The 16,821-nt window shown below is 42.4% G+C and overlaps 2 protein-coding genes and 1 pseudogene across 3 annotated transcripts; all 3 read right to left on the reverse strand.

The window, feature by feature from the left end:
* Nucleotides 1-14: 14 nt before the first annotated feature.
* On the reverse strand, nt 15-4,916 carry LOC125553301 (uncharacterized). Its single transcript, XM_087514455.1, has 15 exons — nt 4,793-4,916; nt 4,195-4,322; nt 4,000-4,063; nt 3,733-3,822; nt 3,566-3,637; nt 3,425-3,463; nt 3,274-3,321; nt 3,034-3,171; nt 2,776-2,928; nt 2,548-2,694; nt 2,371-2,478; nt 2,134-2,283; nt 1,470-1,892; nt 1,280-1,372; nt 15-1,174 (listed from the first exon to the last, which is right to left on the reverse strand). Exons 3-15 carry the CDS (start codon nt 4,055-4,057, stop codon nt 15-17), a joined length of 2,679 nt encoding a protein of 892 aa, XP_087370581.1. The 5' UTR covers nt 4,058-4,063; nt 4,195-4,322; nt 4,793-4,916.
* Nucleotides 4,917-8,312: 3,396 nt separating this feature from the next.
* Nucleotides 8,313-11,517, reverse strand: LOC125549379 (Putative pyridoxal phosphate-dependent enzyme, YBL036C type). Its single transcript, XM_048712813.2, has 7 exons — nt 11,177-11,517; nt 10,306-10,372; nt 9,760-9,806; nt 9,356-9,443; nt 8,987-9,120; nt 8,812-8,910; nt 8,313-8,717 (listed from the first exon to the last, which is right to left on the reverse strand). The coding sequence occupies exons 1-7, from the start codon at nt 11,396-11,398 to the stop codon at nt 8,643-8,645; spliced, it is 732 nt and encodes a 243-aa protein (XP_048568770.2). The 5' UTR covers nt 11,399-11,517; the 3' UTR covers nt 8,313-8,642.
* A 144-nt stretch (nt 11,518-11,661) lies between these two features.
* LOC147990218 (UPF0481 protein At3g47200-like) lies at nt 11,662-16,164 on the reverse strand (annotated as a pseudogene). Its single transcript, XR_015599232.1, has 2 exons — nt 15,839-16,164; nt 11,662-14,678 (listed from the first exon to the last, which is right to left on the reverse strand). The product of XR_015599232.1 is annotated as a UPF0481 protein At3g47200-like (transcript).
* Between the last annotated feature and the right edge of the window lie 657 nt (nt 16,165-16,821).

Raw genomic sequence — 16,821 nt, forward strand, 5'->3', positions numbered from 1 at the left:
CTTCCTGTACCACCTCAATTGACAGCTCTCAATCTTAACGTACATGTCAACAGCCCATTGTTGCAGCAGTCGTGCTCCACAGAGTATGGGATTGAAGATTGTAGGCCGTGTCTGCAGCATATAACAGTAGTAGTCTCTGACGGAGACGCACAACCTGTTATTTCCCTCTGCACACGATAGTATATGATCAAAACAATGCTTACCTTTAGAAATAATTCATGTATTGAAACAAAAAGGTACACAGATGTCATACCTGCATCCTCATCATCATCTTGGACAAGTTGAGGATGTAGTACAGCCTCCCAAGGAACATTACGTTTAGGTAGTTTCGGATGCCAACCTAGTTCGCCCCTTGGATAGAATAGGGGATAAGACAACGGGTCATATGCTTCGGATGACACGCGTATGCTATGCCTTTCATTGTTGTTACCATAAAGTGTTATCCTACGGTCAAACCTTTTTGCCAGGTCGCTGCCCTCAACCCAAATTGCAGCAACCTCAGATGACAAAGGTCTATTATATTTTCTTTGATCAAGCCTCTTATCGGTGTTTAGGTCTATCCTATAATCATCAAGGTTCCCCTTGTGTGCACCCAAACTCCTAAATTGCTGGGAGTAAGGGTTCTCTTTAAGTATGTCTACTAACTTCTTCACGACCTCTTGATCTAATTGATTTGTGGCCACCTTACGATGGGTTATGGTTGGGTCGTCATCATAGAAGTACAACTGCAGATGTTCTGGACGTGAGCTAGGCCCGAACGAATGCACATTGTGATAGATGGTTCCGTGTACCCGGAATGTGTATACCCCAGACTTCATGTTCGTGTAGTTCTCATCAAGGCTGACGCCAAGGGTTGTGAAGGCGAAATGCCCATTGAAGAACCGTATGTTCTCACGAAAATGTCTGGAATCAGCATCCATGCTGGACCATAGCCTCATAAGCTCTGGGATTGGTTCCGGTTGTTTAAGCTCGATCTGTCCATTGCGACAGCAGAATCCGTCAGTCTCAGAAACAAACTTTATGGCCTTGCAGTGTTTGCAGTTTGTGTCGAGCTTCAGGATGTGGGTGTGGTCTGGTATGTTTGTGTACACACAGTCTAATGGATCAACCTCGCCAGATATAAAAGACGTCATGCTAGCTTCCTCGTCATCCTCGAATGCATCATTATCGGATCCTATAGGCATTCGTTGAAACATGATCATGAAAATAATATTGACATATATATATATATACAACTACAATGAAGATCCTAGCCTTCCTAAAACAGACTTGACCATACCTTGGTCACGATACAAGTAGTACTCCTCATCCATCATTTCGGCTGGTGTCGGCTCATCGCCCATGATGGGCTCTCGGAACACATTGATGTCGTCTGCATTATAGTTGAACAGTCAGGGACAAAGACCTGATCCGGTCAGTATAAGGTTGCTGAGAAGTTGCATCAGAATAGAAGAAAATCGATTACATACCAGGGGTGCAAACACCGTAATTCGGCATGACCGGGGGAGGGTCGCCATCCGATGAACCATCGTCGGCAGCCCGAGAGAGGGGGATTGCGAGACTATCAGCTGTTGAGTTAGTAATGTCTGGACGAGGGAGTGCGAGAGATTCTTTGCACGGGGTATTTTTCCTTTTAGCATAACAGGCCTTCCTTTGAGCACTTGACTGCCCCTTCTCAATATCCGACCTGCTTTTGCGGCGCTGCACGCGCTTCCCTCGTATCTTTTCATTCAAATCATCTCTATCATCAACCGTTAGTTCCTCATTTTTCTTGTGATAAAATGCTCGGCTACGAGAGTTTCTCTGTATCCTCTTAGATCCCTCGTTGTCATGGGTAACACCGGAGGCGTCTAATGACGGAGGGGGTAATGTTGCATCATCGTGGAATGTGTCTGCATATTTAGGGATATCAGCCGTGGAATTTTTAAAATAATGTGTGCAAGCATCATTAGTGAGGCGGTAATATTGTAATTGGAAAATATTGTTTTAGTGAGAAATGAATACCAGAACATTCTTCTCGGACCCAACAATGATAAATTTGCATTAAGATCAAGCATATGACGCTAGGGTATTTGCATCGACTACATTAAGTTATGTTCTTAAACGCCGTGAATTAATAACATAAATATTTACCTAAATTAGATAGCATCCGTAGATTTTCACTTGATTCTAACTTATCCTTTCTCCTCCGATAAGCTGCCCTCCTAAGTGCATTTATATGATCTCTTTTGCAATCTTCCTCGGTTACCAGACATGTTTCTTCAAGTATATTCTCGTCAATGTCTGGTGTCATTGAAACCATACTTTAAATGTAGAAAGTAAAAAATAATATTCCCACATTGATGAATCCATTATTAACAAGTCAATTACCATTTTGATCATTGTCGTTAACCAGACCATATGTCTCTGTCGATGTAGCAGTATATGCTGAATCAGGATGCGATAATAATGTTGTATAGGCAGAGCTAGTTGCGTTGTCTGGTTGAACATGGTTAATAAATGTTACACAAAAATTAATTGGTAATGGTTAGAACACTTGATTCTTACCAGACAAATTAATGGCGCGGAGTTTATCTTCTTCAAGAGCAAGTTCTTTTTTCCTACGATAAGAAGCTCTCCTCAGGGCGTTTCTATGGGCTCTTTTGCGTTCTTCTTCCATTAGTGCAGCATTATCTTTTGTGACATTGAAGTCATCTGATTCAGAACGATGGGTTAGTATTATACGATGGTATACCAAGGGGAAGCCACGCATACAAATAGATAAACAATGACTACCCGATGTCACAAGCTTAGGTTGACGAACATTCGTGATATCACCTAGGGCACGACGTTGAACGATGTGGCCATCGACTTGTTGTATTTTCAAACCCTGTTTTTTGCTAATGCGATAAGTTTCCCACCTCAAGGCTTTGTTAAGTTCCTTAGGGTCTACAACGCATATTAAACATACGGTAGTTAGTGAATAAAAACAGCCATTGCATATAGCAAAATACCTGAAAACATGTCCACAAGTTAAATGCCTTCACAAATTACCAGATTTCGACAAGCAGCGCTGTTGATCCTCTATTTGTAACACGACATCTTGGATTTTTTTTATATCCTTAGCTGAAAGCATTTGTGTGTTGTCAGGTTCCTTTGATATATGACTTTGATTCCCGCATCTGATTTCGTCTGCAGCATGTCAAAAATATCAAACAGAAAGATGGTAATGCTTTTTCACAACATCTGTACATAAGGTCATATTCGATGTTAGACAAGCATCCGTGGGAGTACCTGATAGATTTGTCCCACCGTTGATATATTCGTCTGGAGGTTCACCCTCTGTAGAACACCAATATATGCAGCATAGGCACATGTTGTTAATGAAAATGACCAATAGTAGGGTGACTATCAAGAATTAGATGGTTGGAACCCAACAACGAACCATCATGAAGGTCTTTAATCCGTGGTGAACTTGTTCCACCTGTATAGTGATACCCAGTAAATAACAAAAAATCAATGAAATATACACTACAAAAATATGGTTATAACAATCTTGACATTTGTAATGAGGCTGAGAGAGTACCATATTCATCTAAACTAAAATCCAAAGCATTGGTATTCGGAGCTGTGAATGAATCCTCTTTATGCTCTCCATCTGTAGGATGACAACCAACATGAATATAAGGACAATGTTATAAACGTCGTACCTACATGGCAACATTCCCAACAATAGTCACACAAGCTCTATACCTGTAACAGTAGCTGAATTGTCCACACCAGTCTCCGCTATGGGTAAGATGCTTGCATTGTTATCTTCAACTATTGTACATCTTGTAAGGACTGAAAAGCATTATGCATTAATTATGTGAATACGAAAAGTGCACATAACTCATGCGTAGCAGATTATGATAGGTTAAAGCATGCCCGTAGATTTAACTTCAACAGTTATCACGCTATGAAAGCTTGCGAATGTTCGTTAACACATGTGTAGTAATTTCTCATAGAAATGCTGCACACCTGTAGAAACTTCCTCTTCTGGTAGCTGATCAACCGCCCTGCTTCTTGAATTACCCATGTGTACCTATGAAATTAATTGCTATACATCAGTTAAATGCTGTATTGGCATAAGACCGTTGACTTTTTTCAGATGGCATAGACTGCTAGATTGTTTATTATTGCATGGAACCTATTAGATTAAAGTGTTATAACTACCTTATGTTTGTGTCACTTTTTGCATGTGATGCTGTTTCGAGGATGGAAAATGGAGATCCTCTGAACCTGTGAGATGCAAACTCGATGACACCGTCCCCGATGCCTGTTGCCACTTGATGATTCACCACCTGTGTGCACATACTGTCAAATAGTGATAAACAGGTATGGCTGTCAAATAGTGACAAACATTTCCCATTCAAAACGGTGGTTCATATGGGAGGATGACATTATTTCCCACTCTGAACAATTTTATTCATCCAGCCTGTACCTATTCATGCCAGCTTACAGTATATTCTCATTGCCTATACAGCAGTTAACTGATGTATAGCAATTAATTTCATAGGTACACATGGGTAATTCAAGAAGCAGGGCGGTTGATCAGCTACCAGAAGAGGACGTTTCTACAGGTATGCAGCATTTCCATGAGAAAGTACTACACATGTGTTAACGAACATTCGCAAGCTTTCATAGCGTGATAACTGTTGAAGTTAATTCTACGAGCATGCTTTAACCTATCATAATCTGCTACGCATGAGTTATGTGCACTTTTCGTATTCACATAATTATGTGCACTATTAGATTAAAGTGTTATAACTACCTTATGTTTGTGACACTTTTTGCATGTGATGCTGTTTCGAGGATGGAAAATGGAGATCCTCTGCAGTTGTGAGATGCAAACTCGATGACACCGTCACCGATGCCTGTTGCCACTTGATGATTCACCACCTGCAAGCATTTGGGGCTGTCAAATAGTGATAAACAGGTATGGCTGTCAATTAGTGACAAACATTTCCCATTCAAAACGGTGGTTCATATGGAAGGATGACATTATTTCCCACTCTGAACGATTTTGTTCATCCAGCATCTACCTGCACTCAATCATTTTCAACCATCTGACTATTTCCTGTTGGCATAGAAACCTTAACTTTTGCATGTCACCAATTAGAGTCAAGCCTCTTACCTACCTTATGTTTGTGTCAACTAACCTCCAGATGCTGCTGCTGATGACACCCCACCCTGGGGCCGGCACCAGGCCCAAACTCCTGTCAGTTATGTGCACGAAAACTGAGTTCCTTGCAATGAGATGATTCAATTTAGGGCTGATAAAATGAGAGCAAGAGGTATGGCACAGTTGAGGATGTTGAACCGAGATCACAATACCAGTACGACCACGGAACCGATCAGAGATGCAGATTTGTAAGAGTAGTAATTGTAAAGGTAGGAATATGTAAACGCCACACCTGACACCTGATTTTGCAATCGCCACTCCGGCAGCGACTGGATCCACGGAACCGATCAGAGATGCAGATTTGTAAGAGTAGTAATTGTAAAGGTAGGAATATGTAAACGCCACACCTGACACCTGATTTTGCAATCGCCACTCCGGCGGCGACTGGATCGCACGCATGTCCGCTGAAGAGCGACGGATCGGGGACGTGAGCCTGTCTTTGCACCCGGACGGCGTCGTCGCCGGGGTAAGACTGCACGCTATGAAAGAGACCTACGGTATGAGCGCTTGTGGCGGCGGACAAGGGTTTCAGGGTTTGTGATGGCGGCCAAGGGTTTGAGGGGCGGGGACGAATGACCGCGGCTCGCAATGGGATCGAGGTCAAGACGATCAGATCGATCAGCCCGTCATTTCGTAGGTTAACCGTGATTGATCGTTGTAGGGGTTTTTTCTAGCTGTGAACCGGCGCGGTTCAGAATGGGCGTAGTTGTATCTTGACGTTTTTTTTATTGGTTGGGAGGTAAGATGCGGGGGAACGGTGGAAAGCCGGAGGTGGGACGAAGTACCAAAAAAAACCAGGGAAGGTGGGACGAAAATTGACCGGCGGAGACTACCAACTGCTCCATTAGGAGTAGAGATAGTAAAAACAGAAATTCCATATTCACGGAAACGGAAAGTTCCATTTCCATGCATGTTCCACTGGAAAACATCGTTCCATTTTTGTTTCCGTTTCCGCATAAAAAAATTCCATTTCCACTTTCGTTTTGCAAATTTCCGTTTCCGTTTCCATTTTTTCTCCGGAAAAACGGAAAGTTTCCACTCCATTTTCATCCCTACTCTCAGATAATTCTTTTCCTTTTTGCACACTTTCCCATCAATCTTCCTGTGACTGGAATGACAAGGCTTCATTGTACTACCTCCGTTTCAGTTTACAAGTCTTGCGCGTATATCTAGATTGCCAATTTTATCACCCTAATATAAACTATATAACACAAAAATTATACCTTTTGAAAGTAAAAACTCCAAAGTTTATGTTAGTATATTTTTTGTAATATATGACTTGTATTAGGTTGGTCAAATTGACGACCTAGGGGTACGTGCACGTCCTGTAAACTGAGAGAGAGGTAGTACTAGTTTTGGATGCTTATTTAACTTTGCAATAACTGAAATTAAGATTTGCTTACTCCATTTACCCCACCAAACCACACATAAGCCTCCACATATGCATATATATTGTAGTGGTAGGAGATCAGGCCAACAGCCAGTGATGAGCCACTATACATGTCACAGAGAATTCTAGATCATGACGAGTAACTCCACACTGAAAAGCTCACTCTTGGGACAACTTTGAGCACTTGTGCTTATTAATGGGGATCAAATTCAAGCAATGTGACTTGGTGTTTAAACAAATCAAACGGTGCATGGCTGTGAGGGCATTAGGATGCGACCATGTGAAATTTTTGCATTATCTATTGTAAGCTTGCAGGTTAACAAAGCTCGAGAACAACCAAAGACCCTTCTTCGTCTGCTCCGCTTCGTGCATTATCCTATCGAAAGTGTTCCAAGTTCCAATTCATGGTAGTGGAGGCCACACAACCAAGTTTCCAGAATCGTAGGAGAAAGAATGGTCGAATCATATTGATGAGAATTCCTCCTAAACTGATGAGAATTCCTCCTAAACCGCCAGTCAGCCGCAGGTTAAGATAGGGGTTTTATTTGATGAGCTTGTTCCCTACTGCAAGTCAGCAGCAGGCCCTGTAGTTTTAGTCGATAAATTTGAGCCGTACAATCTTTCATCTCGCGTCAATTAGAGATCTGTCAAACTAATATTTGTAATCGAAGAGTGAATTTCACTATTTATCATATCTGTCTTCATATCCATAATGTGTTGCTAGTCTGCAAAGATGATTCAGTGTCATTTTCCCCCCTTGTGATGAGACAAAAATCTGCCCAAGCAACACCAGCTACGGCAGAGGGGGAACATCGACTCTCGTCAACAGTTTCGTTTCTAAGCATAGAAGATTTCACTTAGTGGTGGGCCCGTCAACAAACATTTCACTTAGTGGTGGGCCCGTCAACAAACACTGCGGGCACCCTCTCCATCCCTAGCCCTGGCCTTGGGTTCAGAAAGTACAGGGTTGGGGCTTCAGGAAGTGTAACACTCGAGAGATCAAAGAGACCTCATGTGCACCTGCACCTGATGACCTTGTAGCACGTCGAACCTTATACACCTCCCGACTATTATGAAAGGGAAGGAATGGGATATTAGAAAATGGAAGGGAAGGAATGGGATATTAGAAAATGGCTGTGAGAAAATGCTTTTCTCCCAAGTGTATGAATTCTCCGGGAACCATGAAATGCCAGTGACCATAGAGAAATAATAACAGATGTACATGATTTGCTAGACGAATTGCTACGCTAAAGCAAGCACGGGTAACAGTTGACTAAAAGATACGTCAAACGTTGCTAATCATAAAACTATTGTTGCTCTGGCAACTGCCACCTCCCGACTATTGTTGCCTTGGACTTGAGCGTCGGCGAGGCTCCCCTCTACGCCTCCCCCCGCGGTGTCCATGGCCGGTGTCGCAGGGTGTTCGGCGAAATGGCCAAAGGTTACTTTTATCTCTTTTTCCTTGTCCTTTTCTTTTTTCTACAATGATATGAAAATATAGTTGAGATTCATATTTCATGCAAAAGGGGGTGTGAACTAGCAAAAGAAATTAAGTTTAGATGATCCGCTAGTTCACAGCCTCCTAATAAACAGAATTTTCTTGGGAGCCTCCCAATAAGTTGTTTTTGGGGGGTAAGTATTGGGAATGTGATAGAGATGCTCTGAAGTGGTTTGGTACCTTATGCAAAAGATGCGTTACAAAAAGAAGTTATATAATGATGGAAATCAAAGGATTTGTTCATTACTTTTAGGCTACCAAGAAACATCACGGACAAATACAATATCAGGATTTCTGGCTGATCACAAACGTCGACTGACATAAGGGATTTTAATGTGGACATTATTGGGAAGCTACTGATGAATCGGGAAGTTGGAATTCCAGTGCTCTCTGAATGTCTAATAATAGGAGACACATGACAAAACAATATCCTTATTTATGGCACTTGCGTAAAACATCGAAGTGTAAATATCGGTGGAAATAGATATTTATTTACCACCAATACTGCAGCTGTTAGATGCACGGTCTCACAATAAAACCCTGTAATTATCCTAGTTCTTCTTTGGGTATTCTCTTGCACCAAATATGGTTGATCCAACCCTGACATTTGTGCTGCCCATTTCAATCTGCATAAACGCACACAAAATAAAAGTACATGTCATTAGACATTATATTCAGTTTGTATATCTCTGAGTTATCTTCTTGTAACATGTTCCTTACCGCCTGCTCAAAATCAGCAGACATGCCCATTGACAGCTCGCACTGCTCTTCTGGTATTCCAAGTTCATCGCATACCTCCTTCCGGCAACTAGTCAATGCCTAAGCATTCAGCAAGCAGCACAAATTAGCCCTATGAAGCATATCAGTCCAATTAAGTTTGTGCTTCAGAATATACCTTGAAATTCTCTGGAGTTGAGGAGTAATCAAGCATTCCAATTGTCATCAAACCAGAAAATACAAGATTTGGGCAGCTTGACTTGACATGTTTTGCTAATCCCACACACCCTGAGGGATCTACTCCAAATTTTGCTGCAAAATAGTAACAGGGTCTGAGGACCACATATCTTCAGCCTAGCAATCCTCGGACAGGTATAATATGCCGTCATCTAGCAAAGCTCATTACTAACAAACACCTAACAGTAGCTACAAACAATGTGCTGCGTACCAGTGCTCAGAACTAAAGACACAGGTTCTCATATTGAGAAATTGCGTATCAAGCCAGCATGTTCACAACTGTATTAAAGAAGAGAACTAGAGTACCCACATTCTTCTCCACTTGTGTTAACTTGGACCAAGACCTTAAGAGGTTTTCTCCCCAAATCAGCTACCACCCGATCAAGACGATTTGCGATCTGAAAAAAGAAACAAATATTAGATTCAACCTCGTTGCAGATGCACAATCGAGAATCTGGTCTTGCAACAAGATGAATGGAGAGAGACAAGCTTTGCATTTTTATTGAGAGAAAAAAAACCCAGAAAGATGCCAACACATTTCAAGGCCTAGTGGCGCAATAAAATATTATTATGGAAAATACAATAAGAATAAAGCTAAGCCTGGAAAACATACTTTTTCTTGACTAGGCAAAAATATACCCTTAAGAAGGCAACATAAACTAGAACAAAATTGCAGTCGAATAAACCACAAGACAACATAAACTGTTCATATACCTTCTCGTCGTCTACGCTCTCAACCATGTCAAGACTTGGTACACCAGCTGTAGGTTAAGAAGAATAAAATTAGCTCAATAGTGAGCAATAAAGTAGAGAAGATATCAGGTATGAACTTGTGTACAGAAGTGAACACATATATTAAGTAAAATAGGAATATCTCTAACTTTTTATAGATGAAACATGAGCTCTGTCATTCATTAATGAAGAAACAGTTTACAAACAGAGATCGCACACCGCAATACGAAACGAAACCAGCCAATTATTCTAGAATAAAGTAACTAGTACTTAACCATCTCTTGAGCCAAGACACCAGACTCAAGCATTTGTCAACACCAAGCCACATTATTCTGTAAATACTCCTAATTTATTGCATTTGTTACCTATCTAAAACCTTATTTAGGACAAATCATACAGGGCAAGATAAAAATAAGTGGTGTGAGTAATATATAACTATTTAAGAGCGGCAAACCTAAGCAACTGAAAATCGAAAGTTAAGAAGACTTGTATCTGCCAGAATATCCAAACAAGAATGAAGACACTAACCTAGCAGGGCTTTGGCTTTGTTGCTCTGCAGGTTCCCAATGAAGTGCCACTCAATATCCTCTGGAAGCTGCAACAAGAAGAACACTTGCTCAGACAACTCAATGACTGAAAAGAATTAGGTCACTGATTTTACGGACTATGAAACATAGTTCTCAAGCCCTGCACTACCATGCAAGTATAGCAATTTAACTGTTTGGAATATTTCCGAAATCATTAAGAGTGGAAAACTTTCAATTGCTGGGAAAATATGGCCAAATCTTCGAATATTGGTTGGTTATATGAAGTAATGTCTGATGTTCGGCATACACCTCTATACGGGATATGTTTGTACCCTCTGGTGCGAACCAAGCTTCCTGCATAACATTGCCAGAAGATAGCGGGTGCGAACCAAGCTTCCTGCGTAACATTGACAGAGGATAGCAAACAAAGCGAACATGGACATTCGGATGGTCTTTATATATTTGGGGCCTATTTGAATCACAGGAATTTTGTAGGATTTCAATCCTTATAAATTTTCCTCCAAAGGTGGTTATTTGTTTTTTAGGACCATAAACCTTAGAATTTCTCCCACGGATCACATAGTACAGGATTCCAATAGAATATCTACATTGAATTTAACCAGTTGGCAAAATTCCTATTGCTCATCAATTCATATGTTTTCTGGCATGGCCTAATTCATCTGTGGTGTACAGGGCGTACGAATAATGAGCACCTATTGAAACCCCAGCTCAAATGCTAACTGAACATAGGTGATAACTCTGGAATGAAATCACTAAGCGACTTGTTCTCCATTCACGTTCCAAATCAGCAGTTCATTCACGCGGCCAGAAAGGGGGATAAAAATTTCGAGCTTCTCAGCTGGGGGTACAACCTGGGGGGCCTTGTCGATGAGCTCCTGGACGTAGTTCTCGCCGAAGCAGCGGTGGCCGGCGTCGTACACGCCGCGGATGACGCCCACGGGCTTCGTCTTGCTCACGGCCACCACGCGCACCGACTCCGGCGCGCGCCCCGCCCGCGCCGCCGCCTGCTGCGCGCGCGACAGCACCGACCGGAGCGCCGCGGCCGCGCCCTCCACCGCCGCCACGTACGCCATCGCCGGCGCCGCTGATCCGCCGCCCTCCTCCGTGGCCGCTGCCGCCGTCGCCGTGGTTGGTGGGAGCCGCCTATATGTGTTACAGTCGTGTGTGGCTCCTCGTGTGGTTAACCTTTTTTCCCCTGATCTATTTTTGAGGAAATGAGAGCTCCAGGTTGGAATTCTGGACGGTTCGCTCATTTCTTTTTCTTTTTCGTTTTGAAATAAATACCTACCAATTTAATATACAAGTGTCTCGTATTTTTCCACCGTTGCATGTATCACTGGATTGTCCGTAAGAAAATGGTGTAACTCTAGGTGCTTAGCAGATGCTGGGCTAAGCTTAAAAGTCAATTTTAATTAGTTCATTTAAACTGTACCCATTTGTACTGCGAATGATACAGTTTGAGATGCGAGGACACAGAAAACTGATTTGCCCATCAGCAGTTCATGTTTTTGACACGAATATTCATTGAACAAATTCTATAAACTAACACCCATAGTTCCAAAACTCAAAATTATTATTCATCACAAAAGACTCCCAGATTCGTAACAAATACTTCCAAACGTCTTACATTATAGGACGGAGGGAGTAGTATTCACGGGCATAAATCTTTATTTGAATACTTCGATATCTAACAACCACATTATGTTCTACTAGTTCTTTTCGGCAGTAGATTATGAGAATGTGTACACGGAATCACTTGTGTGCAGAATCCCCGAGAAGCTACAGTCCGATTCTTTCGACAAACCTTCCATTCCATACAACACGGAGATGCGCACTGATCATGCATTCATGCTTACTCATATACAACATCCGAACATGAGCTCATGTTAACCCCAGGGTGAAAACAAGTTAGATATTCCCACACTAATCAGAAAAAAAACAGGAAACTCACACATCAATTTAGCAGAAGAAAAGTACTACCTTCGTCTCAAATTATAAGACGTTTTGTTAGGCTATTTTAGCCTACCAAAACATCTGATAATTTGGAACAAAGGAAGTAATTATTTAAGAATCAAGGCACTGGAGATAATGGTGGACTAATTACTGCGCATAACATACTACATGACCATATGATTACATATATCTATGGTCGCTTTGTTAAAAGGAATAAAAGATCATCATCTACCATATCAACAAAAGTATTCTCTCTATTCCAGAACATAAGGTTTTTTTAAGTCAAACTTTTCTATATTTGACCAAGTTTTTCGAATAAAATGTCGATATCCCAAATTAACATCATTAGACCCATCATTAAATATTTTCTCATATTTTATTTATTTGGTATTGTAGGTTCTGTAAACTTGGTCAGACATAGACAGGTTTGACTTCTAAAAAACTTAACACACATTATCTTTTGGAACAGAGGAGTAATAAAAAAACAAAAATGCCCTAGAATAAAATCATATCAATGATGTAATTTCAAAATATCACGGTTATTGACCACACCCAGGCATGCATGAGCATGATACTAGATGACAAGCCAATATGGCCAGTTCTTGAGGAGGTCGTTTGCAACTCTAACTGGCAAAGTAATAGTATGATCGATCTCCAGGTCACAAATGGCAGATGGTACGGAGAGATGGAGATAGTTTATTTTCTTTGGGACTAAAAGTGGACATAGATAAATCCGAATCCCATAGTCAATTTACGCCCAGTGCTTACTTGGGATTTACATAAGACTCGACAGTAAGGACGGTCTGTGCAATGGTGCAGAAAAGCACAATAACACCAGCCAACGCTGCGACAACCAACCATGGATTGCTCAAATGGTTGTGCCTCAGCCACGCAACCCACCTGTGCAGACGGTTTTGATAATATGCCTCCAGGGCTAAACACATGTGATTTAGGTAATAGTTCCCATAGAAATCGAAGACAACACCTTTTGTCAGCCTGGTAAAGAGCTGCGATACATCTCTGTCGCTGCGCATATGATGTGCGATGACCCCCTTTCGAGCCAGCAGTGCTACATCATCTGGCATGCTCATCAGCTTAGCCAGGAAGATAATGTAAGCAGTCACATCATTTCCGACTTGCGGACATGTTTGCTCTAGTGCAATGAAGTTTCTGAAAAGGACACTGGTTTGGTCATCCACAAACAAGAAGGGGAATTCCAGGATACCATTTCTGAGTTTTATATCCAGGAGTGAATGGGGATTATGCTCAGAATATGTTCTCCTCTTAAACTCAATGCCAGCTTCATGATACTGTGTTGCTCGGCGCCATCGATTAGGAAAATGGTCATCCTACGACGAACCTAAATGGCTGAGATAACCCTGTCCCAGCTGAAGGAACTGATGAATGTAGTGTTGCGCTGTGAGGTCCTTGTGCTCTTGCTCGTTAGAACTGGGTCTGAAATACATATGACACAGGTGAAGCAAATGATCAAAATCTATTGGGCGACTGGATTCTCGTATTGCTGTTGGATAGAATGGCAGGGTCATTTATATAAATCTAGCAACACCTGATTTACACGTTGGTGTCATCTTGTTTGAACTTACTACCTCATATATTGCCTCAACTATGAAAAAGGGAATTTGGTTCTCCAGCAAGAGTAGATCATGTATAACAAAGATATCATACCACTGTCCGATCTGTCTAGTATTATCCTGATATACACATTGCTCTGTTTGATGGTCACTGATTTCCAAACATAACTCGATCTCAGGCACTGTATTTTCTTCTACTACAGTGTTTATTATGTCATTCTGGTTCCTGGTGTTTATTTGTTGAATATCAATTCTCTCTGTTAAGTTTGGCTGTCCAGAAGTCATTTCTTCCTCAACTATTTCGGCATGTGATGAACTAGCCGTGGCTCTTTGGGGTCCAGCACTTATAAATTCATTGAGTCCTCCGAGTGAAACAAGGACAAAACATCCATCAAGCAAGAGAGTCTGCAAGAACTTCCTCTTATTCATTTTAATATCCCCAGAATAACACATCCTTGCTCTTTTCTCTAGTCTGTTTATGATGGTCAAGTAATCTTTCAGACCCTTCTCACAGTTCAACTTAAGGATGTAGTCCAAGCGGTTCCATTTTTCACTCTCCATAGAAGAAAGTGCTGAAGATCCATTGTTATAAGGGCCAATTGACAACATTATTGGGTCATAAGAATTTCTATCTATCATACGAATGTGCGGATGTATTCTTGGTATCAAGCAGAATTCAGAACCACTGTCATAATCAATATGTGATGAAATACAGCTTATCAGCTCACTCTTCATTGAATTACCCAGTTCCTCTATCTCTACGTCAGGCATAATGTGCTCCACTTTGGCCATTTCTTGTCTTCAGCTACTGGGTCACATACGAAAGAAAAAGAACATCAGTGATGACACTTGTGGCCCAATAAAAAACTCTAGCACAGGGGTTTGTGTGCTGATAATCATAATTGAAAGGCTCTCAACTCCATTATCTGAAACAAGAGTAGTTTGAAGGAAAAATTGACTAAAATAACGTCTATGACAACTGTGGCCCCAGTGCCAGATACTACTAGATACCAGATATCCGTTATTATATATTGGTGTAACTAGAAAATACTATATTTGAATTCTAACTTGTTCTTTAAGAGTGTACTCCTTTCTATATTGCCATTTAGTACTTAACATTAAACTCAAGAGTTCACTTTTACCTTATATAGATGTTAAGAAACTCCAACACACATCCCGTTTTATGTATATTAACTCTAACACAGTTCAAAAACCATCCTCCCCGATCATGGAAGGGCGGCAAGTTGCAAGCCCTTCCCAAACTCACTTCTCATGGCCCATGGCTGGTGAAGAAAGATGAATCAGGAAAAAGGAGGGTATGAAAGGAAGAGTACGATCATTTCATAAGGGTAACAAAATAATATCAATTGAATTTTTTGGCTGCCGTCACCATTGGTGGCATCGTAATAGTGGCACCAACTTGACGTTCTCCTCTTCTAATACAAAATATATGCACTTAGGTGTGGAGTTTGAAGAAAAAATAGTAATTGATATTTGCAAATAATCAATGGAATGTTCAGCGTCTTCACACTCTGTTGATCCTAATAATGAAGAAAACGCTGGTGGGTACAACAGGACAGCCAATGTACATTGCAAATAGTTAAAGGAACAAAATTCCAGGATTGTGATACTAATTCTTTCGAAAGGTATGATGATAAAGATACTGTGTCATTGATGAGGATTACACTGGTCCTGACGCCTCTTGTACAAGTGTGTCCAAGAGTTTGTGTGTGTGGTGGTGGGTAGCATTATATTAAGCCATCGGATGTATCAGCGAAGGTGAACATCAATGAAATTAGCCAAAGGATGTTCACCATTTTTATGTCAGCCAGCTTCTTCCTAACCCCACATTTCCCTCCCTCCCTCCCATTCCCAAATTCCCTTCTTCGCAATTTCAATCACTTCATCGCAGAATAACAACAAATGGTACCCTGGGAACTTTGCTGAAGGTAGGAAAGAATGACGTACCGGGGACAAGAGTTCCGTTGGCCGCAGCAGGAAATGCGAATGCTGCGTGGGCGCCTATATCCGACAGGAAAGTTTATCGGGAAGAGGGAGGTGGCAGAGATCATCAGGATGTTGACCAGATATGTGATCCTGAGATGGAGACCGGTGACGCCGCCTCTCTAGAACGGGTTCGCCGCCCCTCACCACTACTTCTTGTAGACAGAGGCTGGGGGCGACGGTGGCCCCGCGCTGTGCAGCGGTGGAGGAGGATAATTGCCGACTGAAGCGGATCGGGACTGGGGACAAGGAGGCGGGACGGCCAAGCCGCTGTGGAGAAGCACTCTGAGGCTGCGTGTTAACAAATGACAGTTCGGACTATAGACATTGAGAGCATGGATACTGTTAGATGTCTATAGCCCTTTTTGGTTCATCCCCGTTGTATAAGGGGTCTCTTACACTTTGCCATACACATGTATATGTACTGGCCTTTGGCCCTTCTGTGAAGTCAGTTGCTCACTTATCCAACATGGTATCAGTTGCCAGGTTCCTCTTTCTCTCCCGCACGCTGCAGCTCCGTGCCTAGCTTCCCCGTCGCCGGCCATCTCCTTCCTCGCTGCCGGCCACCTTCTCCACGCCCGGCCGCCCCTGCCCGTGCCCGCCGAGCTCACCCGCTCCCAGGCCACGACCTCCCTGCCCGGCTGCGCCCAGGCCTCGCCCTGGCCGCGCCCCTCGCCCCTGCCGCGTCCTGGCCCCACCCCAGCCGCGCTTTAGGCCGCGCCCCGGCCGCGTCCAGGCCTCACCCTGGCCGTGCCCCGGCCGCGTCCAGGCCTTGCCCTGGCCGTAACCTCCCCAGGCTGCGCCCCAACTGTTGGGTAACGTAGCATAAATTAAAAATTTTCCTACGTGTCACCAAGATCTATCTATGGAGTCATCTAGCAACGAGGGAGGAGTGGATCTACATACCCTTGTAGATTGCGCGCGGAAGCGTTCAAGGGAACGGGGTT

The sequence above is a fragment of the Triticum urartu genome, chromosome 1A (assembly GCF_056163025.1).
Source record: "Triticum urartu cultivar PI428250 chromosome 1A, HENAU_Tu73, whole genome shotgun sequence".
In the NCBI taxonomy this organism is placed as follows: Eukaryota; Viridiplantae; Streptophyta; class Magnoliopsida; order Poales; family Poaceae; genus Triticum; species Triticum urartu.

Coding starts and splice junctions, on each gene's coding strand:
- LOC125549379 (XM_048712813.2), bottom strand. CDS start 11,398: ATGGCGTACGTGGCGGCGGTGGAGGGCGCGGCCGCGGCGCTCCGGTCG. Junction 9,807..10,305: donor CAAAGCCAAAGCCCTGCTAG/GTTAGTGTCTTC, acceptor CTTAACCTACAG/CTGGTGTACCAAGTCTTGAC. Junction 8,911..8,986: donor CAACTCCAGAGAATTTCAAG/GTATATTCTGAA, acceptor CTGAATGCTTAG/GCATTGACTAGTTGCCGGAA.
- LOC125553301 (XM_087514455.1), bottom strand. CDS start 4,057: ATGGGTAATTCAAGAAGCAGGGCGGTTGATCAGCTACCAGAAGAGGAA. Junction 3,638..3,732: donor CAATTCAGCTACTGTTACAG/GTATAGAGCTTG, acceptor GTCATCCTACAG/ATGGAGAGCATAAAGAGGAT. Junction 3,172..3,273: donor CGGTGGGACAAATCTATCAG/GTACTCCCACGG, acceptor GACATGCTGCAG/ACGAAATCAGATGCGGGAAT.